The sequence below is a fragment of the Vigna unguiculata genome, chromosome 3, assembly GCF_037176805.1.
Source record: "Vigna unguiculata cultivar grain cowpea cultivar isolate G323 ecotype 2 chromosome 3, ASM3717680v1, whole genome shotgun sequence".
In the NCBI taxonomy this organism is placed as follows: Eukaryota; Viridiplantae; Streptophyta; class Magnoliopsida; order Fabales; family Fabaceae; genus Vigna; species Vigna unguiculata.
Window position 1 is genome coordinate 43,035,371 of NC_140794.1, and position 25,507 is coordinate 43,060,877.

Here is a 25,507-nt window from a genome sequence, read left to right on the forward strand (position 1 = left end):
TTTGTCTTGATTCTGATTTTTTTTTTCCCCTGTGATTCTATTTTAATTGTATCTTATTAGAAAGATATAAAAAATAATTAAAAATTTCTTGATGAAATGCTTCTCTTTTAATCCAACAAATTATTACATTCATATCCTTAAAGGAATGGAACATTAGTTGGCAAAAGATGATGACTCAAAGAAATAGTTGAATGCATTGATGGCAAGTGGCAAAATATGTTTCAAGCATTTGAATTACCCTATCACCTTTCAATTTGTGGCCAAGAAACCCTACTTCTGGATTGGCCTTTCAAGGCCTACGTTATTTCTAATATTTGTGCATCTCAATTTTCATGCTTTCCATCATTTTCTTTTTCTTTACAAATGAACAAAAGTTTTTGCGTAGCAGAGCTCATCACCTCTAATTTTCTTACCCACCCTTATCATAGACTAATACCAAATTTCAAAATTTAGCAGATACTATTTCATATCAAAAAAGAATTAAGATTATCAGATTGAAGGCTCATCAACTTGTTCAATAATAAAAGAATATTATTAATAAAATTTAAGTTTAACAATCATGGTATAAAACATTGTCATTCCATTATAAATCATCGTAAATATGTTTGTTAAATACGATGATAGAATAACCCTTTTTACATTACATATAGTATTTGGTCATATATATTAGCCATTAATGCAACAGCCTCTTTCATTTCTCCTTCAATTTTATAATATTTTTTTTTATAATATATTTATGCAATATTATTATTTTAAAAAATAGCGAAAGGTCCAACGGAATCCAAAATCCGAAGGTGGGTCCCTCCCCGTGGCGCCAAGCGAAAAACCGATTGAGAGCAGTGATTGGGATTGGGATAACAAGGCATCGAACGAGTTCATCTTCACAACCACACTCTGTATCTCTCTGTGTACGAGAAATGGCGATGGCAATGGCGCTTCGCAGGCTTTCGTCTTCGGTTGAGAAGCCTATGCGCCCTCTCTTCAATGCCGGTTCCATCTACTTCAAGGTTCACTCTCTCTGCGTCTCTTCTTCTTGCTCTTAATCGCTTATCGTAATCTCAACTTTTCTTTTTTTCACTTTTGTAGTCGTCTTTGCCTGACGAAGCTGTCTACGACAAGGAGCGACCCGGGGTTACAGTGAGTCCATCTTTAGGATATAATCAATTTCACTTTCTAAAAGTATCTATATTCATGATTTCATGAAGAAAAATTGCGACTTTGCAGTGGCCCAAGCAGTTGAATGCTCCACTGGAGGCTGTTGATCCTGAGATTGCTAATATCATTGAGCTTGAGAAAGCTAGGCAATGGAAGGTATGCATATAATTATTTTATGGTCATGTATGAGTATGTGGTGTTTCCTCGTTAATTTAGGATTGAATTTGAAACTCTTTTCTCTTTTTGTTATTATTATAAGTTATGACTTATGATGTATAGTGTATATTTTAACTTTTTTTTTTTGGGTGAACTGTGAAGGGGCTGGAACTAATACCCTCAGAAAATTTCACTTCTGTGTCTGTCATGCAAGCGGTTGGGTCTGTCATGACCAACAAATACAGTGAGGGTTATCCTGGTGCAAGATATTACGGTGGAAATGAGTATGTTTGTCTCTCACCTCTTGCTTTTACATATTTTCATAGTAAAAAACTATTATTTTATTATTTTATTTTAATTAAAAAATAAAAAATTAATCAACTTTAATTCTACTTTTAGAAACTTTGTTAACTTTGTCAAAATCTTGTTTGTCAAAAGATAATTTCCCTTTTCATAATCAGGCTCTTCTGGGGTGAAGTGACTAACTAGAGAGGAAACCAAGAATTTTTAATTCAGGACAAAATCAATTTTTATATTTAGTGCACATGCCCAATAGAGAAGAGTTAGCAAACAAACAACTATACATTCTTATTAAAATTTATTGAAATTAGTTAGTGAAACTGAGTATAATCCATAGTTTTTGTGATTTCTGATAAATTTGAATTAACTTGTATAATCTTTAAAAAAAAAGTATTTTTCTTTATACATTTTTTTTTTCTTTTACAATCTTATTATTGATATATATTATCATTAATTTCCCAAATGACTATTTTTTATAACTACTAATTTTTATTGAACAATCTGAATGAACTGACTTTTTATTTAGTGAGATTTCCGTTTCTAACCATGTTTTCTTCATTCACGTTACTCGAATTCAGAACTTTGATCATGAGACCGGTGCCACTCTGAGAAATGACTTGTCGATGTACAAATATGAATTTTTTAGAAGATTAACAGTTAATTTTCTTATCAGGAGTATTACTTATTTTATCTTTACTTTCTTTAAAAGAATCAAACCCGGCTTCATAACTCATCGATCAGCACATGATGTATATATAGTTGTTGGCAATTGGGACTTTATTCTATGCCGAATGCAAATTCGAAAACTTGTGGATCTTTCCTTTTCAGGTATATTGACATGGCTGAAACACTGTGCCAGAAGCGTGCCCTTGAAGCGTTTAGATTGGATCCCGCTAAATGGGGAGGTAAACACACACACGACAAAAAAATAGCAGCACAGTAAAAAAATACCCTGTTTTCTATATTTTGGGCTTTAGCAGAATGTTGTACCATTTGTCTTTTCTGGTTATTAGCATGCAAGGGAATGTGTCTATGAGTTGCGACTTATATAGGTTTCTAGAGGTTGCAGTCTGACATGGGCTTTGGTGGTTAAATTTTGAAATGATCACCCAGGAGCTCTCTTGATACTCAATAAATTCATTGAATGTATTAGGTGTTTGCTTAAGTCTTCTGATGTCACTGAACCCATATAAATTGCAGTGAACGTGCAGCCTCTGTCTGGGTCTCCCGCAAATTTTCATGTTTACACTGCATTGCTGAAACCCCATGAGAGAATCATGGCACTCGATCTCCCTCATGGTGGCCATCTTTCTCATGGATATCAGGTACTTTGAAGTTTGAACCTCCACCATGCTTTTCATCATAATTTATTAACTAGCCCTACCTATATAACATTATTGTCTTTTTCTTTTTCTAAACCGTTACTTTTTAAACATATTTAACTATTTATATTTTTATTTGAGTCATTGCGTAAACTATTATTTTGTGGCAACCTTTCGTACAACAATCAACTTATCTTGTTTTCGTTTTCCAGATAAGCTCTCTTAATTATTTTCTAAATTCATGCTAGAAGTTCTCTCAAATCCAAATTCATTTAGTGTCTTCCGTTTATTTACAACTAATATTGCTGCCACTACTATGCAGACTGATACCAAAAAGATATCTGCAGTCTCCATATTTTTTGAGACAATGCCATATAGATTGGACGAAAGTACAGGATACATCGACTATGACCAGGTATCATTGCAGGGTATATTTTGTCTTGGTTGGGGTACCGTTGGCTACATTTCATAGATATATTCCTGTCACCTTTTATGCCATCTCAAGGATTTTGTTATGTGAAAATCTTGAAATTCAGTTGGAGAAAACGGCTACACTCTTCAGGCCAAAATTAATTGTTGCTGGAGCCAGTGCTTATGCACGCCTGTATGATTACGATCGTGTACGAAAGGTAACATGCATGCATAATTTGCAGTAGTATTTTATAAATAGATTGTATGATATAACATGCATGTATTATTTTTACCTTTTACTTTGAAGGATTGTATGGAAGTCCCAAGGTTAAATTCCTGAAACATGTTACAGGTTTGCGACAAACAGAAAGCTATATTATTGGCAGATATGGCACATATCAGTGGATTGGTTGCAGCTGGTGTTATCCCGTCACCTTTTGATTATGCAGATGTAGTTACTACCACAACTCACAAGTCACTTCGGGGACCACGAGGAGCTATGATATTCTTCAGGAAAGGAGTTAAAGAAACTAACAAACAAGGAAAAGAGGTAAATTCCAAGGCAAACTTAATTTGGCCTTCTTTTATTTTGATTTCCATACTCTTAAATTTCAATTCCATCTATAGTATAGTTTGTGTTGTTTCCAACTTGAACTGATCTAAATTCATAACAGTAGTTCTTCTTTTAATTTGAAGGTACTCTACGACTATGAGGACAAAATCAACCAAGCTGTTTTCCCTGGACTGCAAGGTGGCCCTCACAACCACACTATTACTGGTTTAGCTGTTGCATTGAAGCAGGTAAATAAACGGATAACATCACATTTTTAGACTTACCAGTATAGGGACAGACTGAGATGGAAGGGTTGTGTCACTGGCTGTTTTTCTTCATATTTTTGTATCCACTTACAGTTACCAATGAATTCTTTTTGTAGTAAGATTTTTCTCGTTACTTTATGCAATCCATAGAAACTACAAGATATGGCAAATGGATGGGGTGAATAAGTTATAAAATGGACATTAGTTTGTAGCTTTATCTAATGATCATGTATATCTCTTTCTCTTTGTGGTTGTGAATGCAGGCTACAACTCCAGAATATAGAGCATATCAAGAGCAAGTTCTCAGCAACAGCTTTAAATTTGCACAAGTACCTTATAAAAGAGATCCTCCTTTTCTTTATTATTTTGGATCATAATCCGCAAAGTGGTTTCAAATTTGCTTTACGTATCCAACAAATTAACCTAATGTGTTTCAGGCACTGAGTGATAGGGGCTATGAGCTTGTTTCTGGTGGAACTGATAATCATCTAGTTTTAGTGAATCTGAAAACTAAGGTAATGGGAATCCCCTTTGGCATTTCATCTAATCTTCATTGACTCTGAACGAAAAATCATCTCTTCAACTGCTCGTTCTTTGTACAATAGTCATAAAACTGATCTCAGTTATGAATATACTTCTCACATTTGTAGCTTCATTATGGAGAAATTTGCTAAAATAAGCAGTAATTAATTTGAATCTAAGGGGCCAGTAAAATAGACAATTTTTTTTTAAATGTGCAGGGTATCGATGGCTCCAGAGTTGAGAAGGTGTTGGAAGCAGTTCATATTGCAGCTAATAAAAACACTGTTCCTGGAGATGTGTCTGCTATGGTTCCTGGTGGCATCAGGATGGGTAAAGGTTCTTTGTTGTCTGTATTACAATTTTCATGTCTTAAGTCACTGAAATGATCTCTTTTGTGGAATTCAGGAACCCCTGCTCTTACTTCTAGAGGATTTGTTGAGGAGGATTTTGTTAAGGTGGCAGAGTTTTTTGATGCAGCTGTAAAGTTGGCTTTGAAGGTTAAAGCAGAGAGCCAAGGTTCTTAGATCTTCATTATGCTTCCTTAATTTGCGTTTGTTTCTTTATCTGGACTGAAATAAATGTTTTTAAGCTCATTCTGTTGGCTTGTTAAGTGTATACTAAGCTAATAAGTGGTTGCTGTTGAACTTTTCTAATCAGGAACGAAACTGAAGGACTTCGTGGCCACAATTCAGTCATCTTCTACCATTCAATCAGAGATAGCAAAACTCCGCCATGATGTTGAGGAGTATGCAAAACAATTTCCAACCATTGGTTTTGATAAAGCAACCATGAAGTACAAGAATTGAGAGAAGAAAATTTTCCATTAGGTATGTGTAATTCTTTACTCATTTTCTCCTAATTTATTCATTTTCGTTTATTTGGTCATATAACACAAGAGGCAGTTGGACACATATGAAAGGTGGTGCACTATGGATTTTGTTCTTGTCTCATTCAAACAACATTTCATTTCATATTGTCTACTCAAAGCTAAAATTTACAGTAAAAGAAAAGCAAAGCGATGCCAATTACTGTCATTATTCTCTGATAAATTAAAAAACTGATATAAATGAGTGATTCTTTTTACTCATTTGTATTGTCCGGGACAGGAAAGTTTTCAACTATTTGACATTTCTAGAATTAAATTTTCTCATCTAGAACATTCAATGTCTGATGTTCTCTAACAGATGTTGGTTTGCGTTGTGGCAGGTCATTCAATGGTCTTACTGGAAAAGCAACTCAACACGATCAATTTTCCTGATTCATGGTAGCCGTGGACGACAACATATGCTTTAAAAAAATGTCAAAAGCCTTTGTATGTATGAATCTAGAAAATCTTGATCAGTATCTTCTTGAAATGTATAGATACATATGTAATAAAGGCTTGAAATACCAAATTTCCTGAACAGATTTGTTGAACCTACCCCTTTTAATGTTACTCCGATCATAAGAAGTGATTGTATTTTCTAAAAGGTCAATTAGCCCTCCTCTGCATAGAATCTCGCTGAATACTGATGTTAATTCTTTGATCACCTTGATTATATTCCTTAAAATATGGAAGCAGTTATGGCAGTTTCAATGAGTTTGAATACCTATGTCTTCGGGAACCGTAAAGGTTAGCCATATTTGACAAAATGTAAAGAGGCTTGAAAGTAGACTTTAGATACTAAGAGAAGTAAACATAGAAATGAAGGAAAAAAATGAACGAAAATGCTGAAGGAAATAGAAATGCAGGAATTGAGAGAGATGCTTAAAGTAATGCTAGATATTTTTTGTCAATCAAATTTTAAAAAATCTAAATAATATTAAAGTGTATACATAATTTAAAATTTGTCCGAAAATATTTATAAAACAATATTTTAAAAATCTTATTCCTCATGCAATAATAGTATCGTTTTTCTTTTTCTTGAAAAAATAAAACTCATGTTATTATCTAATTCTCTGGTTTATTAGGAAGATTTTTTCATATATAAACCTTTTTCTTTTGTTCAATTTAATACAAATCTTTGACTCTAATATTACTTGTGAGTAAATAGAGAGAATTTATAGGAAGGTACATTAAAAATCAAACATATCTTTATTTTTATATAATACTTAACTTTCTCGTATTTAAATTTAAACTCACACTTATGACCAGCATATGGACAAATAAAATGAAGGATACCTTGAGCAGGTTAGGTATTTGCATGGAGTTAATCATTTTTACAAAGCACAGATATTGTCACTCCTTGAATACAGTGCTATAGTCCAAGCTCAATTGCTATTTCTACCAAAACTTTAGGGACAACGCCTAGTTTTTGTTTTTTTTTTCAATCTTCATGCTGCTGATTGGATAAAGAAATGAAGAGATGAATAATTGATACTTGTAGATATTTGGTATTCTGAAAATTTAATACTTGTTCATTATATTACCTATATCGTGGTATGGTACATGTCACCCGACAAAAATTAAATTACATTTTTATTGTTATTGGGTTATGAGATTTTTTGTTGCTGTTGGTATGAATGAAGTTCTTTTTTTCAGCTCTTTGTTATTGAATAGAATATAGATGAAGTAATCGAATAATATCTTATATTTTGATTGAAAGTGAGAGGTCACTGAAAGTGCGTTGAGGTTCTGTTGCAAGCTTTTTTGTTTTTTCGATTTTATCTGTATTTTATTGGTTTAATTAGTTGGATGGTATGCATTCTGGTTCAAATTTGTCAGTTTGTTACTTACTTTTAATGTGTTAATTAAGTCTCAACTTTTGAAAATTGTCTCAATTAAGTCCTTTTTACAACAAAATTATCACACCACTAACTTTATTCATGACTTCTACCACTAAATTTTAATATAGGTTTAATTACTCGCAAGGTATCCAGTTTGGGTCAAGGGTGTCAAAATGATATCCCGCGAAAAAAAAAATGTGTCAATTTGGTACCCAAATAAGTTTAAATGCATCAATCAAGTTCATTTTCATTAACACCGTTAAAGTCATTAACGTTGACCAATTAAAAGAGTCCGTTGACACAGAAATTTGACACGTGGAATATCAATTATTTGTGACGTGGTAATTTAAATAAAAAATAGGAATTTTTTAAATGAATTAAAAAAATTGTAATGTTCGAAGTGGCCCTGAGTCAAGAAAAAAAGAAAAGCATAGTGAGAAGTGAGAAGGTGATCGAGGTTCATGCGATTTGGGGGTTTCTGCAATCTTAATCTCATTTTGCTCCCATTTCCACCTAGTTTTCACCATCGACGCTGAATCTGTGAGTCCTAAATTCCCATTTCCTCTCCCTTCCAATTCATGACACAATCACGTTAGACCAAGCTTCTAATTTTTTCCTCTTTCATTTTTTTTTTCGCTTTTATTCTTTGAACTGTACAGCGACATTTATTGCCACAATAGGGTAATTTCGATTTCAATGTCAATTTCTAAATATTCTGAATTTTTTATGTTTCTTTTTAGGTTTGGGATTTTAGGGTTCTGAAGTTTCTACTCCTAACCCTGGGGGATATTGATTGGGAGGAGGGGGAAAGGAACTCGGGATTAGGGTTTCCTTGGAAGCTTTAATTTTATTGGGAAAAATCAAGAGGGTATATTTGGGACTATGAAGAGGGTTAGGTTTAGAGGATACACTATTTTTTTATGCCCACGAAGAACACGCACAACCCTCATTGCAAAATTGATCAGAAAACACCTCTACAACTACAAACCACACACCACGAAACCACCTCATTAGGTCAGAACCAGCAAGCAAATGGAGAGGAAGAAGAAGATGATAACAACCACAAATGACTTAAGGCAAATTCAAACTTCACTATTCATTAAATAATTTGTACACGTAATACTGTACCATTATTTTTTTACACATCTTCTTCTTTCAATGACACGTATCTGTTATGCATTGTCACGTCACCATAAATTTAACCCGTTTTTTACAATCTAATGGGATGCACCTGATTGATGCACTTAAACTTATTTGGGTATCAAATTGACACATTTTTTTGCGCACGGTACCAATTTGACACCCTTGACCCAAACTGGGTACCTTACGAGTAATTAAACCTTTAATATAAGTATAAATATTTAATTTTGTAAGTCATTTTAAATAACAATACTATTAATAACATTAATAAAAATTTTTTAATTGAGACATCATTTCAAAAGTTGAAACTCAATTAATATATTTTTAAACTTAAGTATCAAACTAACACGTCTAAATAGAAAATGGATTTCTTCCAACTAATTAGACCTATTTTATTTTAAAATGTACATTCAACAACATACTATTCTTTATTTATGTTAATCACTTTTCTAAAATACAAAAATATCAAACATATATTTTTAACTAATATATATATATATATATATATATATATATATATAATTTTTATTTTATGTTTACATTTATTTTTAATTTAATTTTTTAAATGAAAATTATTTAAAATTAAAATAATTATTTTGTTAATTTTATTTTTGAGTGATTGTTTTTTTAAATATAATTTTTTTTAAACTTGAAGGAACACATTCACAGATAATTAGTAAATCTTGGGGATTAATAATATAACATTTTCCATTAATATATAGTTAGTGAAAAATATAAAACGCAGAGCATAAATATGATTGGAAAACGTAAATATTCATGACGATAGTGCAGGTGTAGTTAGAAACCTTTGTAGTGTAATTTTCATTTCCAAACTCAATTCCCTTTGTTCTCGAACTCTGGTGGTGCTCATCGCGCCCAAACCGTCTCCTCAGTTCCATAGCCAATTGAATCTCGCCTAGCATTCAAGCTCACCACCCCTAAGCTCGCCGTGATCAGCAAGGTCGTCGCGACTGTCAAGCTCATCGCCAACCAGTACGTGCCGCCACGCCATGGTCACAACCTAACTCCTCGTCAAATAGCCAAGGTAATTCGATTAAAGTAGTTCATACACCCATTAGGTTTTACTGTGTAAATACCTTCTATTTCTGATGTTGGTGTCGCCACATCAGTCAATTGCTTGGTATTCGGAGTCACTTGCATCCTTGTTCTCTAATTTCTCAGTCACTGTGCCGACATTGTCCTTGGTTTCTGGATTTTTTAGTCCAGGTTTAATATGTACAATGTATGTCTAAAATTTGTATAGCAGGTTAGGAATAAAACATTTTTGTTTTGTTCATAGCATGCCAATGACCATTACAATCCTGTACCGCTATTTTTTTAGTTTACCTGCTTCTTTTTTGGTTGATAATGTTGTTATAATTCTGTCTGCAACATAAGATCTTTTTTATTAATAACATGGATTGATTCAACAGATATGAAGTGTAATTATTTTTCCTCATTATTATGGATTTTGCAAATGGGATGTTATTTCGACCAAAAGTAGTAGGAGAAGCAAAGTTTAGGGCTTTGTCATGGTTCAGCCCAGGGGAAAAAATTGGCAAATGTTAATATGTGCAACCCAAACTGTAGGGAAAGCTTCTCTAGTTTATTTCAGACTGGAGGTGGGTAGTGTCACTCTCCTACTAGGATGACTTTAAACTCGGAATTTTAGTTTTGCTGTTAGGAGGAGAGCCAAACCAAAGAAGAGTATTGATTATCAAAGGTGTGAAATTTGCACCTTGTGTTAGACCTAGTAATGCGTATAAAGTAAAATGCTATTCGTGTTGTCAATAGGGTTTAACATGTAATTTGACTAATGGATTTGTGTTTTATAATTTCAATGTAAGGTCCTCCATTTCTATTTATTACCCTATTTATGGCTAACAATACTCATGTGAACATGGTTATGTCTATGCAGTTTGTAAGTTGTGGGACAGAAGCAGCCTATTTCATCCAAAGCCCAGTTGACAATTTCATTGTTTCGGAGAGAGATGATGCTGCCAAGGGCATTGTTGGCTAGATTCATTCAAAAATCATCCACCGTTTCTCCTTTCCAATTCAATCAACAGGCATATTATTGTGTTTTTATTGTACTAGTGTCCTGTTTCAAAATCTATGCTTATCTCATGGATTTGGAAATTTTGCAGAGAGCATTGCATAGCAGGAATAAGAAAGCATTGGAATTCATTGCTAAAGGCTGGAATGCTTTGAAGGAGGTTGATAGAGTGATAGATTATTGCGAGCTCAATGATAAGCGCCTCATTCCTCTTCTCAGGGTAATGAGTGCTTTATCAACCTATAGCTATTTGCTTCTTTATTTGAGATTTCATATAAGAGAAACAAATAAGTTACTTATTTGAGGTACAATGTTAGACAGCTAAGGAGAATTTTGAGCTTGCTTTGGAAGCTGATAACACCAATACCCATGCTAGGTATTGGTTGTCCAGATTGCATATGAAGTACCATGTTCCAGGAGCTAATAAAGCCGTGTATGTGAATTCTCTCTCCTCAGCTTGTCTTTTCTCTTCCTCTCTTGATATACTCCATTAAGTGCAGAAATCTTATGCCACAATTTTATTTCTATTATTTATTTTAAATTAATAAGCACGGAGCTTATGATTCTCTAGAAAATTGTTCAAGTCAGGCTACTTTACTATGTGAACTTAGCTGAGTAGCAATCCACAAAGGCCAAGTAAACATTAGAATTGGAAAGGAATGGCTCAATACATTATAAATCTCATTTTTCATAGTATAATGAAACAGATTTTAAGAAATTCTCTATTGATTTTTTCCTTCTTGTCATCAATGTTGAATGACCAGTGTCACTTTTGAGGTTTTATTATTTAATGTGTTTTTTATCATTTTTTAAATAATTTCTGTTGACAGTGTAGTGTACCTATCCACTGATCAGTGGTGACTATTTTGAGTTGTTTTGTCCTTGATTGTTTTATTGATGTCAAATAAAAAAATATTTACAGTTCTATCTACCATGAATTCATAATCGGATTTTCCCTTTCCCCATGCAAACAGAGGTGCTGCTTTATTGGTAGAAGCGGCTGAAATGGGTGATCCTGATGCACAGTATGCACTGGGTTGTCATTTAAGAGTTGAGGTGAGGGCACTCTTAACCTTTATATTGTGGTGAAATTGATCAAGTATATATGTAGCAAGCTTTGCTAACTTTGAGTTTATGATTATAATCATTTGTTCTTGAATCGCTTAACGACTATCATTACTGTTAGTTTCTTTTTTCTTTTCTTGCCTGATTATGGAGCACCACTTCTTTAATTTATTGATCTGATCTTGATACATATGAGACAAAACCATGTATAATATGAGATAAAACCCTTAATGGACCAGAAATAGAAATTGTCCTCTTTCTGGATAATTTCTAGAAAGGAGTGTGATTTAATTCTATTCCTGTTTGTTTTCAATAATATTGAAGAAATATTTCTCAATTTGGATATACAGAAGTGGAATTATATATTAATGTTTTATGATTTTTTATACATATCTATATATTTACTCATCTTATATATATAATATTCTATATATTTGTGGAATAATTGTTCCACCTTACCAAATATATATCATATTGGATACATATATAGTCTTTATTTGTCATACACACACATATGTGTGTGTATATGTATGTATGTATGTATGTACGCATAGTTTATTTTGACCGATTGTATTACATTTTTACGAAGTATGTCACTCTTAAATTTTTTTTCCATATTTACATTATTGAATACATTGGAAGTATGAAGATCATGAGAACTCTTTAGTTTTTATTTTTTTACTAAAATATTTTCTCAAAAAAATAATTTGGAGACAGAATGATTATGTCCACTCTGATCAACAAGCATTTTATTATTTGGAGAAAGCTGTGGACCAGGTACGTGACTTTATGGAAGGTGTCTTCTTACCATGATTTAAGAATGTTCATCTAAACCTTACTTGGACTGTGCTATGTTCTAGTTGCATCCAGGTGCTCTATACCTTTTGGGTGCTGTATATTTGACAGGCGACTGTGTCAAGAAAGATATTGCTTCTGCATTGTGGTGTTTCCACAGAGCATCTGAGAAGGTGATAAGAAACACAATATACCAATTAATCAAATTTAAGCCACTGGTTTTCGAGGAAATGCTTGCATCTGGTTCTATATTTTTACTCACTGTTGATTTCTTTATGTTATTTTCTCATCTGTCTGGTCAATTAGACTTTGAGTTCAACATATATTAGAATTCAGATATCATTTGATCATATATGCTGTTGTGGTTAATTTGGTTCACATACTTGAATTTAGAGATGACAAAAAATCAGTGACTTTCATCTCAGCTGAAGTATATGTATATATATAAAAAAAGATCTCAAAGAGGAAGAAGGTTACAGTCTATGTTCCTTAGAAACTAGGTACCCAAAACACCTTTTATAAAAGCTGTACAACAAAATAATACACCTATTTCAACATCTTCCCTCGAGCTTGAGCTTGAGCATATAAATTGTATGTCTTAGGATATAGACTTTGATATCATCTTAAAAGATATACTTTAAGCCTAACGAAACTTTACAAACCAGTTTTGTAAGATGAGTTTTGCATCTTATGTAATAATTATTATTTGGTTATATCTTATGTAATAATTATTATTTGGTTATATCTTTAGTTGACGGAAGATCTCAAATAGTATACACTAAGCTTAGAAACATAAACTAAATTTTATGTCCTCTTGAAGACTTAGAATGTTTTCACACCGGTCATTATTGTTGTTGGTGACTCCAATACTAAGTTCCTTGGACAACAACTTTTCCCTAATGAAATGACAATTAGTCTTTGTGTTTGGTTCTCTAAGCATTGGATTGGAGACAATATGAAAGACAATCTGATTACCACGATATAGTTTCATTTCATTTGCTCAACTTCACAAAATTTCAAATCTAGTAGTAGTTGCTTAATCTACACAAGTTCATAGGTGGCCAGAGCCATAACAACACTTTCCCCAATCCACATCTAAATGATGCCATTGATTAGACCTAAATGAAAAATCTATCCCCGCTCAACTCAGCAACAACTATGCTGGTGAAGAGCCAGACAGAACCTTCAGCTCTTCTCAATGGTCACTGTAGCAAAGATGAGAATGTTGCAGTTGGTAGGTGCTTGACTAAGATGAACTGACGATACATGACACATATCTCGACACTACTGATATGTATTTTAAACGTATCTTGACACTGCTATGTTGAACGTATTGGTGCATCAAATCAAGGCGCTGGACATACTAGACATAATAAGATTTGGAATGAAAGTGTTGTTAGTTGAATATTAAATGCAATATTAAAAGTTGTTAGTAGTATATTAAATGTATTACTAGAAGTTATTAGAAGTTGTTAGAAGTTTTTAGAAGATTTTAGAGATTTCTTGTAATTATTACTTTAAGGTTTGAGTTCTCTATATATAGAGAGGTTGATGTACTGTTTTAGATGAATCAACAAAAATAATAATCTTCTTTCTTTCAAATTATTCCTTTCAAGTGAAGGCATTAGGGAATAAGCTGCGATAGCAATTATAGAAAAGATGACCAATGTGATTTGGGCACGTGACTACTTATAAAACCCAAATACGGACAGTAGATTAAGAGTAGTCAAATCTTTAGAAGTTGGTGACAGAAAAACTATAGATAAATAAAAAATATTTGTAGTCAATAATTTGTCTGTAGACATGACATATGACAACTTTGTTTCATTGTTTAATCCACGTAGCCAACTCCATCTAGTTGGAAAATGCTTGGGAGCTATATGAATGCGTCGTTGTACATTAGTATATGTATATATTTCTCATGATCAGGCTTTACCTAGCTAATGACTTTATTTAATTACTTCAGAATGATCTATAATGAAAATACATCCTCGCTTAGCCAATTTTAGCACTTAATGTTTCACTTTAAAAGTTTTATTATTGTAAGAGAAAAATTGCACCTGAATATATGCTCCTTGAAAATTGTTTGGCCTTATTAATCTACAAGAGTTTAACCCAAATAGAGGGTTATTGCCTGTGCTATTTGCACGTGTAAACATGATAAATGTTTACCTGCTTGTTTCAAGAGTTTGCTTAGGTTTCTGGTTTTACACATGTAGGGCCATGCTGGGGCAGCTATAGCATGTGGATCTCTTCTTCTTAAAGGTAAGTTTGTCATTCTATGTTACTCTCTACTTCCGTTCACCCAATTATGTGGTATATCATCGTTACATGCCCTTATGGTCGTAGTAAGTTCGTGATTGGCAACTGCAGGCCCTTTTAGCTCTACTAATGATAATGTCTACCTTAGAAGCTAAATTTCTTTTTGTACATTTAATACTAGTACTGATATGTGGGTGGATACATGTTTAGAAGAACAACATGCCATTGCCAATTGATCTCATACTCAAATACTTGTTTGGTAGAATGAAGAAGAAAGGGAGAGAATTCATATAGAAAATAATCTTTAAAAAAATGGAATTCGTTACGCTTTTTCTCATCTACTTTGTTCATTTCTACTTCCAAACATCTAAACGTTCAATTTTAGATTTTGAAGGATTTTAGCGTGGACGAGTAAAATAAATATCCCACCATGAGTCAGAGAATTAGTGCTGTTAGATATTTCATAGGCTCATTCAATGGTTGAGATTAAAGCTTATTTACTAGATGACATAATATATTGTTAAAACAAATAAATAAAAACTAATTAAGCAAGAAGAGAACTCTCTCCCTCCAAAGAATTCTACAAATGTTCTAAAATCTCACTTCATTCAATATAATCAAAGTTTCTCTAACAAAAATGATGTGACTATAGCTTACAACCATCTCTTAATGACATTTTAATGTGTCTAACATGAAATGTAAATGTAGAATCTAAATACTTTTAAGTGTGGACGAAATTTGAAATAGACAAAGGGAAAATTTAAATTTTAAAATTCAAATTTTTTCTAATATAGTCGTTATTCATGCTTCATTTACTTGCCGGGCTTCTTCTTGATCTTTCTTTGGCTTTGACTTCCTTGCTTGACCGAAATTTGAGTGGACTGATTTGGGCTAAGAATGATTGCTTCTCGGCTGTTCAATGTTGACACCCCTTACTTTGTTGGATTTAATAGCCCAATTAAGAAATTATTATTTATACCTATTTTAACAAATGAAAAAAAAGAAGTAAATTTTTAATATCTAAAATTTACAATCAAAATAGTACTCCACTCTACAAGTATTTTATCTATACCATTAATAAATGTATTCTTCCTTTTAGTGTAAATTTTTTCCAGTTTTATCTTTTTAGTAATTTTTTTAATTCAAATAATTACCCATAATAGAAAAATCATTTATACTATGACATAAAATTACCTATGGTAAATTTTTGCCCAAAACTTCCATTCTGTATCTATCCTCTCTTCCAAACTAAATTTAATTCTCATATTATTCATCTTTATTCATTATCCCCACCAAACATGGAATGAGTGTTGAGTCTATAATATAAGGCCCCCGCAGAACATGTAGAATGTCCATATAAAATGTATGTAGAAAAAAAAGCAGTTTTTATGAGTAAGGAGAAAACATAGGTTGTTGTTATACAAGTAATGTCAAATTCCGGTATAAGATTGATGGTCCCTGAAATAATTGACTGATTCCCTTTGAGTATGCCTTGTTCCGTGCAAAGAGAAGATAGGATTTACATACTGCACTTCTGGTTGGATGTTGTGGCTTGCATTGCGCACAACTTTTGATTATCTTGTATAGTGGTACTAACGAAAGAAAATATTGTGCGTCAGGTGTTGAGATTCCAGAATCGTTAATAAAATTCAGTAAGAAGAGAGGTGCAGCAGCTCATAGACGAGGGAAGAGTAAGGGAAGTGTTGCAATTGAGCCGGTAGAGATGGCAAGAGAAAAGTTTGAAATTGCGGCAAAAGCAGGGTGTAATCTTGGATTCAAATGGCTTGCAAGGTTGGAGGAGGAAGAGAGACGGGCACTCACGGAAGGGCACTGACAAGTGCGGTGCTTTTTTGTAGCAGAACCTATGAATATCATTTAGCTTCTCTGAATTATGTATTCTAGTCACTGAAAAAACAATAAAGCAGTAGATTAGTGATATTTTAGCAGGAGTTAAGCTCAAAAGGTGCCATTTCATTATTTCAATGTTCTGAAAATCTATCCTGAAAAGACCAGGTCTAGTCCCTGTATCTTAGGGTACATCTTATAATTACTACACCAATAGATATGATTGATGAATGTCTAATATGAGAATGTTAGTTATTTTAAACTATTTTGAAATTAATTATAGAAAATATGTTATATTTTTATCGGCAAAGTTCAGATATTTTGATATTCCAATTATTTTATATAACTAGGATATAATTGTTCTTAAAAATATTAAATTTTTAGTTATATCTTTATCTTTAGTGACTAATTTGAATATAAATATTTTATTATTAAAAAAAATTTATTAACTAATGTTTTTGTTTATTTTCGCATGAGTTTAAAGGAAAGAAAAATGAGTGTTTTCGTTTATTAATAATTAATATTTTTTTGTTTTTTATTCTTTTTTCTTAATCTAAAAACAATTTGGAGTATATTTTTCTTCTCTCATTTCCTTTTATATTCTCAAATTTATTCTGAAATCTATAAATATAACAAAACATGAGCACAAAAAACAACCCTTTGTCATATGTCGGGTTTTTTTTACTAAAAGGGTATTTTTTTTAGGTAAATTACTATAATGGACAGATTTAAAAAAAAAAATTATTAACTCTGAGATAAGAACACGACTTATTTTTGAAAGTAGAAATCGTGTGCACGGGAAATACTTGCTTCACTCAAACAATCTAGTGTTAAAAATGTACGCCGTATTAAATTTTAAAAAAGGGTTTATTATTTTAAAAAATACTAATTATTGTTACACAACACATAAGTTACATTATTATAACGTGAGGTTGGAAAAACTTAAAAAAAAAAAAAATCAAATCAATGGTTAAGTGGCTTAGTTAACAAATCAGTTTAAAAATTGGTCAGCTAACTTTTAAAAAATATATAAAAAAAGTACAAGAAAATCTATAGATAAAAAAAAAACAGAAACAACTAAAATTTAATAATTGGCAAATAAAAAAGGTCAAGTACATATCTATAACAGAAAAACAATATTAATTTAGTCTAGTTGATATAATTGGTAAAAGAATTTCAGGAAACAATCATAGAAGAGTTTCATAATTCAACGTTAAAAATATAAAAAATTCTAAAAACAATACATATATTAAAAAGGTTGATAAGAAATTGCATTCACACTTCACAACACATAGCCTGAAAAGTAGAGAAATTGTCAACAACACATGTTGGGTATCGGGCTCCCTTCCTATGTGGAGAAAAGACCAAAAACTTGAGAAGTCAATGTCTCACTTAACTAGTAGAGAGACGGCTGCAAAATAAATAGAGAAGCAGAACAATAGAGTCAGAACACACTGAAAGTGGGTAAGAACTTGTGGACCAACCCGGTCCATCATGGGTTCGGGCTGGGTTGGGTTAACATTTTTTTATAAATTTCAGTACAAGCTAGTTTTTGACCCAACCCAGCAAGAACCCGGATCACCCGGGTTGAACCCGTGGTGAGCCGGGTTGGCTCATCAACCCACCCGCAAATAAATGATTACACAATTGTTTTTTTTACTTGGGTTGGGTTGGGCTATTTTTTTTTTTCTTAGCCAACATATTGGGTTGACAAATGTAAACATAATATTTTTGTGATTTTGATTTGTGTTTGGGGTTGAACATATTTTGGATTGTATTGAAGTTTATTTAGATTTTAATTATAATTAAAATTTAGTTTTTCTTTTTAGACGGAAGAAAACAAAATTGTATTTTTTTAAATTAAGTGAGTCAGTGAGCCACCCGTTTAATTCACCAACATGTGGTTGTCGGAATAAGTTCAAATTTTTTTGACTCACTAACAAGTGAACCAAGTTGGATTGATTCACTAAGTGATCAACCCGTGGTGGACCGGACCAGACCGGCTGGATAACTTATTTTGATAACTCTACACATAAGGATCAAGACCATTAGCTCTTAAGCTAATAATAAATTTGAATCAGAGCAAATCTCGTTAGCTTTTAAGTTAATAATATTTTGGATAATGATGAATCTTCAAACTATATGTTATGGATGTCAAAAAAGATTTACAGAAGTTTTAAAGGATAAAATATACAAAATACATTAAAAATTTTTGAAATAATTTCATTGATATATTACTATACATGTAAGAAAAATTGTCTAACCATAAACCAAGCTCCGCCACTAATTTCAGTGCTGAAGCCCATCATTGGTTAATAATCAATCGAGATAGAGTCCATTATAGGCTAATAATGAATTGGTAATGGATGAAATAATTGAAAGTGTATAATGGAGAAAACATAGGATAGAAGAAATGAGAACGAAGGAAGGAGATGAAGAGAATAACGTGGATAAAGGAGATGAGAAAAAAATGTAGATGAATGCGCATAGATGGAAAAGATAATTGTTGACGAAAGAGATGAATATGTGTGAAGAAGATTAATGTGAATGAAAGATATGAGTGGAATGAGATTTATGAATGTGAATAAAGAATATGAGTGTGATGAATTATATAGAAAGTGAAAGAAAAGAATTATGAATGAGAAGATTTATTATCTTTAAATCTGCATAATTAGATTAAAGTGATCTACAATAAATATCCAATATCAAAAACCTATAACTTAGTGTGGCACTATCTTAAATAAATTAGGTTAGCGTCCACTAAATCCATCACTACAAAAAAAATGCGTTTTAGTGACCACCCATTTTGGTCGCTAAATGACCAAAAATTGATCGCAAATCGTTTAGTGACCGAAATAGAAACTAAACAAAATTAGTGGCGAAAATCCTAGTCGCAAACCACTTAGCGACCGAATTTAAATTTGGTCGCTAAATAGCCACTAAAATTATGGTCACTAATCGGTCACTAAAAATTTGGTCACCTTAAAGCATTGGAGACCAATTTAGCCACTAGAATTTCAGTCTCTAATTCGGTCGCTAAAAGTGACAAATTTTAATTTAATAAATCTATTTTTGTCGCTAATTCAGTCACTAATAGATACAATTTTTAATTTAATTAAAATAATTATTGGTGGCTAAATCGGTGACTAATTTACTAATTAAATGAAGATCAAATCAGTGAAATAATTGCTAATATATCTATAGATTACTAATTTAATTTAATAATTTAATAAATCAATTGATAATACTTGCTAATATATCTATAGGTTACTACTGATACAATTTTGATTATATTAGTTTTTTCCTACATTGTCAATTCTAAATATATTAGAATTTCTCATTAAATTAAAAAAAAACCACAATTGTAAAAAATTTATAATATATAATTAAAAGTAACAAATATTAAAAGTACAATGTTCATATTTAAATTTAAAGATACAAATAAATACAAAGATTTATCGATTCCTATTTTCATTAATTAATTTTTATTGTTGTGAATAGTTTAAGTGTTCTCCTTCTTCGATTCCTATTTTCATTCCAAAATCCTATAATTTAAAGTTAAATCACATAACAAATAACAAGGTAAAAATAATAAAAAATTTAAGTTAACCACAATAAAAAAAATTAATAACACATAATAATAAAATTCATTCACTAATTCAAAATTATAAAATATTTCACAACTAATCAATTACATACAGTAACTTCTAAATTTTGAAAAATAATAAAAAAGTACAAAACTCTTCAGCTACCAACCAACATCATTCATCCTGCAAGCACAACCACGCCGAAACGACAACTCTTCTGTCGTCACCCAACACCATTCATCTCGCAAGCACAACAACACCAAAACGACGACACCCACCTTTCACGGAGAACACTAACCACCATTACACAATCCATATGTACCTTGCCACCGTCTACAAAGTCAATGTAGTTCCCCAAACAAAGTCAAAAGCACTGGAAACCAAGCAGTGAGTAAACCCCTGCACAAAAGTGAAAGTGCCGGTGACGAAAGTGAGATTCAAGAAGACGAATAAGCAATTATATTGTGGAAGAAGACAAAAAATGGATGTTCATAGTGGCATTAGATGAACTTCCCATGGTGGCCAACATTGTCCACAACAACTTTGTTTGAACGAGGAAGGCTTGGTTGTAGGGTGTGGTCTGAGTGAGCACTGACCGCAAGTTTGAGACGTCTCATGAAGAATGAGTTGCGATGTCTGGCCACCTATTTTGGTTTGAGAGGCCGCAAAAATGATTTAGGGAAACAATAAAAAACCTTATACTATTAAAAAATATTGAAATAAATATTTATTTGTAATTAAAGTTATTTTTATCAATCAAATTTAAACAGCAATTACTTAAAAAGAATTATAAAAATAATAAAATATTAATAATTTATAGTAATAAAAATCTTATATTATAAAAAAAATTTAAACAAATATTTTTCTATAACTAAAATTATTTTCATAAATAAAATTTAAATGAATGAATTGATTAATTAACTCAAAAGTTAAAACAATTATAGAATATTAATAATTAATAGTTTCGAATTGGAGTGCGTTAAATTTGAGATGTAAATGGTTTCGAATTTTATTTTCTTTAAATGTTAGTAGAAGGAAATTTGAATAGGAGATGAACTAAGATTTTCTTTAATTTATAAATTTTAAAGAAAATATCAATAAAATTTAAAAATAATTTAAGTATGATTTTATAAAATTATAAACCGTTAACATACGAAATTTTTATTGCAATATTAAGTAGATTTTAAATTTAACTTTTAGAAATCTCTATAAAATATTAAAAAAAAATCTTAAAATTTATTCAATATTTTTAAGTAAAATAAATATAATAAAAACATTACTTATAAAATAAATAAATAATAACAGTGTACAAGTTAGAAATATGAATAATTTTGATTCTGAATGGTGGTGGTAATGTTGATTATGGTAGTGGTGGTGGATGTGGTGTTGGTGGTGGTAGATGTGGTGGTGATGTTGGTAGTGATGGTAATGGTGGTGGTGATTGTGAAATCAAATATATTATATTCATCTTAAATTTGTTAACACACATAAATCAAGTCCCAATATATTTTTCGTAAGATTTAGATTTAAAATATTATTTTAACTAATTGTCAACTTCTCCTAATTGGTGGTGGTGGTGATGTTGGTGATGAAGGTGATGGTGGTGGTGATAAACATGGTCCTGACAATGGTGATGGTGGTGGTTGTGGTGGTGATGTTGGTTATGATGGTGGTGGAGGTTGTGGTGGTGGTGGATGTGGTGCTGATGGTGGTGGTTGTGGTGGTGGTGATTTGGTTATTGTGGTGATGTTGGTTATGGTGGTGGTGACGATGGTGGTGGTGGTGATGGTGGTGGTTGTGGTGGTGGTGATAGAGGTTATGGTGTTGGTAGTGATTGTGGTGGTGTTAGTGGTGGTGATGGTGGAGGTGGGGAAAAAAACTTATGTGTAGCAGCAAATTGTAAAAGTAAATAATTTAGTTATTTTATAATTTATATTAAATACTAATTTAAATTTTTTATCATGTTAGTTTAATCTAATTACATAATTTTATAAAAAAAATGTATATGGTTTAACAACTAAAAATATTTGGTTGCTAAATATCATATTAAATATATTTTATAAAATAAAATTTATTTTGGTCACTAAATCGGTGGCTAAAACATTACATATTAAAGAATGTTTAGCGACCAAAAATATTCGGTGGCTAAATATCATATTAAATATATTTAATAAAAAAATATAATTTTGGTCGCTAAATCGGTGGCTAAAACATTACATATTAAATAATGTTTAGTGACCAAAATTATTCGGTGGCTAAATATCATATTAAATATATTTTATAAAATAAAATTTATTTCGGTCACTAAATCGGTGGCTAAAACATTACATATCAAATAATAATTAGCGACCAAAAATATTTGGTGGCTAATTACCATATTAAATATAGTTTACAGAATAAGATTTATTTTGATCGCTAAATCGATGGCTAAAACATAATATTTAGAGACTAAAAATAGTCGGTCGCTGTTTCGGTCGCTATATAAATAAAAGTTATTGTACATTTTTTCAGTCGCTAAATCGGTGGCTATTTGCGACTACTATGAATCGGTGGCTATTTCAGTCACAATTTGCGACTAAATTATTTCGGTGACTAATATCGGTGACTAAATTGCATTTTTCTAGTAGTGCATACTAGCCTTATTTATTTTTATAGTTAGTATTTGCTAAGTGATGTTAACTTAAATAAATAAAATATTAAAAATAAATAAGTTGACCTTATTTATTTTAATTTTTTTTTATATGTAGCATCTATTTAGCCAACACTAATTTAAATAAATTAAATATGGTTAGCATCTACTAAGTTGAAACTAAGAGTTATTTTTTTTTTTATAAATAGCACCCATTTAACTAATCAATGAGAATTTATGCAATCCTAATTCAAAATGCACATATCACATGCTCGAGAGCGAACGTCGAAGCACTGCAAAGAGATTTTTTATGGACAAAGGGATTTATGTCATCTTTTGATAGTTGATAATCTACTATAGATTAAAAGATTTAAATTATAAGTTACTATTTTCAAACTCAAACTCTATTGGAAGAAGAATATTGAGGTGATTGGAGCTCTATAAAAGCTAAACTATTGGATTTATTTGAAAAAGAAAAAAAAATATTTAATCAGCATGAACTTGAAATGTATTCTTATTGAATTTAAGATGTTAAGATATTCAACCTTTTCATTATTAGAAATTTCATTGTAATTTTCTTTGTATATTATGACCTCTATATATGAGAAGAATATTAAGAATGGATGTAAAATGTTAAGATTTTTTTTTTTTTTTTTGTATTTATAAAGAAAGAGAAAATGAAAGGTAAAATAGTGAATGTAAAATGGATAAAAATTTATTTGGTACTACATAAATGTTAAGAATTGCACTTTAAGTACAACTCAATTTTATAAAATTGATTTGTAAAATGAGATTTGTATTCATTTATAGACTCTCATATCATATTAAGAAGTGATCTTTTAAGTTTAACTTAATTTTACAAAATCAAGTTGTAAAATAAAATGTACATATGCTTATATATTATAATTAATCTTATTTCTAATCGACACAAGATATTTTCGACATGTTTATCTCTTTGTATATATTCTTGTCTATCTAGCACAAAACAAAAGAATTCCACACATTTGTTTACGATAGACTCACCATCTACTTGTTTATTTTTAATATTTTAGTCGAACTGCTTTCATCTGCTGCATAATATATTCTGTCCAACCGTCCAAAGAATTTTATATTTCACTGTTGTTGATTTATTACCCCATGAGATAGGCTTTCCCACTAATGACTATATAAGTATCGCTAAATTTTATGTTGTTTTTGTCTAGATTTATATAAATTTTAAAAGATAAAAAAAATCATATTGGTTAAAATTAAAGTTTGAAGATATAAGTTTGCTAATATCATCAAAAGAATGTCTTGTCAAGATCAATTAAACATGTCTTATTGAAGATTATTCCAAAAAATATTTGATTTAAAGTCAAATTAAAGATGTTGAAGTTAAAGTCAAACCAAATAAAAAACGAGATAGAGTTGTTTATAATAGTTTTTTAAAACTCCATCAACTTCTCCTTGCCACTCCTAGACAAATCTTATAAAATGATACAAATAAATAAAATCTTACCTAAAATCTAATCATGAACTTTTAGCACACAGTGATGAAACACATTTTTCTCTTATTTGCACCATCTTACTTTAAGGTACTAAACAATATTGAATTAAACTGGCAGTAAAAAAAACAAAGTTTAAAATTTGGTCTGATTTATTATAATTTATTGATGAACTGAGATACAAAACCCAATAGGAAAAACAAAAATAAGAAAGGAAACACTGTTACGTTGGAAGGCAGGTTTTAAGATAAACACAGAAAGAAAGTCTGCTGCTAATAATTCAAGCATTGGCCAAAAGGTAAGCCTCGATGACCTTGAAAAGAGCATCACTCTTGGCCTTGCCAGCTTTAAGCTCATCTTCATTGGGTGGAGCATCTCCTTTGCTGTGGTATTTTATACTCAGCTTTACCACTGAACCTCCGTTAGGAGCATCGCTGAGTTTGGAGTCAATCGTGATCTTCTCTGCAGTGTCTGGCAAAGCAGCACCTCCAACAATGCTGTAGCTGTATCCCAAGTTGGCCTCATCTATTCCTTCTATTTTGTGCAACACAAACTTTGTCTCCCCATCTGTTCATTCGTTCGTTCATTCACAATCACTGTCAGATAATGTTATGATGCAAATACAGAAAATATGTAGAAAAAGAGTGAAGATGTTACGTACCCTCAAGGAAAGAGATCTTCTTGATGGTTCCGGGGCCACCGTTTCCCTCAACGATTTCAACACTCTTGAAGGAATCAACGGCTTTTGGAACGATGTTGTCGGCATCTTTCACAAGAGCTTTGTAAAGGGTGGCTGGAGCCACGGGAGAAGTGGTTTGGTCCTCGAATGTGAAAACAGCCATAGATGAATTCTTAATGTATAATATGAGAATAGAAGGAGATGAAGATGATTGGTGTGTGAGTATTTAGGAGAGGAGTGGTCTCTATTTATAAGCACAATGCATAGCTCATACTATTTGGTATCATAACGCATCAAAGTGTGAAGCTGATATCAGGTTGTTGGGCTATTCATTGGCGGTTCTTTGTTAGCAGTTCTTGATAAACAATTTTCTTCAGAGATAGCATGTCATGGTGTATTGTTCTTTCTTATTTTTCTATTACCGCTTTCATCTTTTTTTGTGTTTGTCAAATATTGTGTCTGGAAAACTTTCTAAATCAAAAGAAGTCAAATTGCATACACGTCAGTTTCAACGATCAACCATGGCGACTGTTTGCTTGCGAGAATGGATAATTTGGGACAGAATTATCTTAAG

At 31.5% G+C, this 25,507-nt stretch overlaps 3 protein-coding genes across 3 annotated transcripts; 2 read left to right on the top strand and 1 right to left on the bottom strand.

Annotated features, from left to right (window-relative positions):
* The first annotated feature begins 785 nt into the window (after positions 1 to 785).
* Positions 786 to 6,154, top strand: LOC114176110 (serine hydroxymethyltransferase, mitochondrial). Its single transcript, XM_028061042.2, has 16 exons — positions 786 to 1,007; positions 1,087 to 1,137; positions 1,225 to 1,311; positions 1,474 to 1,595; positions 2,440 to 2,516; positions 2,812 to 2,936; positions 3,256 to 3,348; positions 3,470 to 3,562; positions 3,697 to 3,894; positions 4,041 to 4,145; positions 4,427 to 4,492; positions 4,601 to 4,678; positions 4,904 to 5,015; positions 5,091 to 5,201; positions 5,343 to 5,512; positions 5,892 to 6,154. Exons 1-15 carry the CDS (start codon positions 918 to 920, stop codon positions 5,489 to 5,491), a joined length of 1,557 nt encoding a protein of 518 aa, XP_027916843.1. The 5' UTR covers positions 786 to 917; the 3' UTR covers positions 5,492 to 5,512; positions 5,892 to 6,154.
* Positions 6,155 to 9,325: 3,171 nt separating this feature from the next.
* LOC114175649 (binding protein) lies at positions 9,326 to 16,792 on the top strand. The gene is made up of 9 exons (XM_028060419.2): positions 9,326 to 9,576; positions 10,450 to 10,600; positions 10,679 to 10,807; positions 10,905 to 11,020; positions 11,562 to 11,643; positions 12,370 to 12,429; positions 12,513 to 12,620; positions 14,667 to 14,712; positions 16,329 to 16,792. The coding sequence occupies exons 2-9, from the start codon at positions 10,523 to 10,525 to the stop codon at positions 16,541 to 16,543; spliced, it is 834 nt and encodes a 277-aa protein (XP_027916220.1). The 5' UTR covers positions 9,326 to 9,576; positions 10,450 to 10,522; the 3' UTR covers positions 16,544 to 16,792.
* Positions 16,793 to 24,388: 7,596 nt separating this feature from the next.
* Positions 24,389 to 25,207, bottom strand: LOC114177001 (pathogenesis-related protein 2). Its single transcript, XM_028062216.2, has 2 exons — positions 24,916 to 25,207; positions 24,389 to 24,821 (listed from the first exon to the last, which is right to left on the bottom strand). The coding sequence occupies exons 1-2, from the start codon at positions 25,094 to 25,096 to the stop codon at positions 24,535 to 24,537; spliced, it is 468 nt and encodes a 155-aa protein (XP_027918017.2). The 5' UTR covers positions 25,097 to 25,207; the 3' UTR covers positions 24,389 to 24,534.
* Between the last annotated feature and the right edge of the window lie 300 nt (positions 25,208 to 25,507).

What these genes read in the sequence shown, in the direction of transcription:
- LOC114176110 (XM_028061042.2), top strand. Translation starts at nt 918, where the DNA reads ATGGCGATGGCAATGGCGCTTCGCAGGCTTTCGTCTTCGGTTGAGAAG. An exon ending in ATCTTTCTCATGGATATCAG is followed by an intron (nt 2,937 to 3,255) that starts GTACTTTGAAGT and finishes ACTACTATGCAG; the next exon opens with ACTGATACCAAAAAGATATC. An exon ending in TAGCTGTTGCATTGAAGCAG is followed by an intron (nt 4,146 to 4,426) that starts GTAAATAAACGG and finishes TTGTGAATGCAG; the next exon opens with GCTACAACTCCAGAATATAG.
- LOC114175649 (XM_028060419.2), top strand. Translation starts at nt 10,523, where the DNA reads ATGATGCTGCCAAGGGCATTGTTGGCTAGATTCATTCAAAAATCATCC. An exon ending in TGGAGAAAGCTGTGGACCAG is followed by an intron (nt 12,430 to 12,512) that starts GTACGTGACTTT and finishes GCTATGTTCTAG; the next exon opens with TTGCATCCAGGTGCTCTATA. An exon ending in TGGATCTCTTCTTCTTAAAG is followed by an intron (nt 14,713 to 16,328) that starts GTAAGTTTGTCA and finishes ATTGTGCGTCAG; the next exon opens with GTGTTGAGATTCCAGAATCG.
- LOC114177001 (XM_028062216.2), bottom strand. Translation starts at nt 25,096, where the DNA reads ATGGCTGTTTTCACATTCGAGGACCAAACCACTTCTCCCGTGGCTCCA. An exon ending in GAAGATCTCTTTCCTTGAGG is followed by an intron (nt 24,822 to 24,915) that starts GTACGTAACATC and finishes ACGAATGAACAG; the next exon opens with ATGGGGAGACAAAGTTTGTG.